The sequence below is a fragment of the Harpia harpyja genome, unplaced genomic scaffold (assembly GCF_026419915.1).
Source record: "Harpia harpyja isolate bHarHar1 unplaced genomic scaffold, bHarHar1 primary haplotype scaffold_39, whole genome shotgun sequence".
Taxonomy (NCBI): domain Eukaryota; kingdom Metazoa; phylum Chordata; class Aves; order Accipitriformes; family Accipitridae; genus Harpia; species Harpia harpyja.
In genome coordinates this window covers 912,740-914,314 of record NW_026293320.1, presented here as the reverse complement: position 1 = coordinate 914,314, position 1,575 = coordinate 912,740, and the positions used below count along the sequence as shown (strand labels likewise).

The 1,575-nt window shown below is 50.0% G+C and overlaps 1 protein-coding gene across 1 annotated transcript; it reads right to left on the bottom strand.

Annotated features, from left to right (window-relative positions):
* Nucleotides 1-241: 241 nt before the first annotated feature.
* Nucleotides 242-1,162, bottom strand: LOC128138338 (olfactory receptor 14J1-like). Its single transcript, XM_052779634.1, has one exon. It carries the CDS (start codon nucleotides 1,148-1,150, stop codon nucleotides 242-244), a length of 909 nt encoding a protein of 302 aa, XP_052635594.1. The 5' UTR covers nucleotides 1,151-1,162.
* Between the last annotated feature and the right edge of the window lie 413 nt (nucleotides 1,163-1,575).

Here is a 1,575-nt window from a genome sequence, read left to right as displayed (position 1 = left end):
TACACAGATGTTGTAATGTGTTCAGCTCTCAACAAGCATTAGACACCTTTAGAGAGGCTCCAGGTAAGAAAGAGGGGGTTCATACCTCTGTAGAAGCAAGAGGAATCCAAAAATTACTGTAGGAATATTATAAATTAAGAATAACAATTACAATAACAATAAAGAGAACAAAAAAAAAAGGTCAGGACTGGTGTGGAATAACCTGGCAGTCATTTGTGGAGAGATGGGATGTTTCTCGGAGCTAAATAGAAGTCCATGTAATCAGTTTTCTAATGCCATCCCTGAGGTCCTGATTCCTCATGCTGTAGATGAGGGGGTTCACAGCTGGAGGCACCACGGAGTACAGAACTGCCAGCATGAGGTCCAGGTATGGGGAGGAGATGGAGGGGGGCTTCAGGTAGGCAAACATTCCGCTGCTGATAAACAGGGAGACCACAGACAGATGAGGAAGGCACATCGAAAAGGCTTTGTGCCGTCCTTGCTCAGAGGGAATCCTCAGTACAGTCCTGAAGATCTGCACATAGGATAGCACAATGAAAACAAAACAATAGAAGTGCACAAAGACACTAACCGCAAGTACCCCAACTTCCCTGAGGTAGGCATCCGAGCAGGAGAGCTTGAGGATCTGGGGAATTTCACAGAAGAACTGGTCCACAGAATTGCCTTGGCAGAGGGGTAGTGAAAATGTATTGGCAGTGTGCAGCACAGCATAGAGGAACCCACTGCCCCAGGCAGCTGCTGCCATGTGGACACAAGCTCTGCTGCCCAGGAGGGTCCCGTAGTGCAGGGGTTTGCAGATGGCAACATAGCGGTCATAGGCCGTCACGGTAAGGAGATACAATTCTGCTGACATCAGAAAGGTAAACAGAAAGACCTGAGCAGCACATCCTGGGTGGGAAATGGCCCTGGTGTCCCAGAGGGAATTGGCCATGGATTTGGGGACAGTGGTGGAGATGGTGCCCAGGTCGAGGAGGGTGAGGTTGAGGAGGAAGAAGTACATGGGGGTGTGGAGGCGGTGGTCACAGGCTACAGTGGTGATGATGAGGCCGTTTCCCAGGAGGGCAGTCAGGTAAATGCCCAGGAAGAGCCAGACGTGCAAGAGCTGCAGGTCCCGCGTGTCTGCAAATTCCAGGAGGAGGAACACAGTCATGGAACTGCTGTTGGGCACATGCGTCCTCTGGACACAGGGGACTGTCCAAGGAGGAAAAGGCAGTGAGAAGTTACCAGAAACATCTCTGAGTAAAACCAAAGATATTTCTCATAGACCCTCCCCCTGTCAAACACCCACCCTTTTTCCTTCCTTAGGAGAATCTTTCATTCTGCCTTTGGTCTTTGGCTTCATTTTCTGTGGCTCTTTGTGCTGGAGCAGGGCCTCTGCCCATTGTCTCTTGAGGAGTCGACCCAGCCCCACTGCAGTGGGTATATGGGGATGTGGCGGGGGGGGCTGGGTTTGATATTCAGAATACATCAGATAAAATCACTCCTAACACAGGAGGGTTTGTCAGCATCTGCACTCCCAGTGTTAAAGAAAGTGGGTGGCAGAAAGAAGTTTTAGGGGCTTTGGGGTTTTTTACC

What these genes read in the sequence shown, in the direction of transcription:
- LOC128138338 (XM_052779634.1), bottom strand. Translation starts at nt 1,150, where the DNA reads ATGACTGTGTTCCTCCTCCTGGAATTTGCAGACACGCGGGACCTGCAG.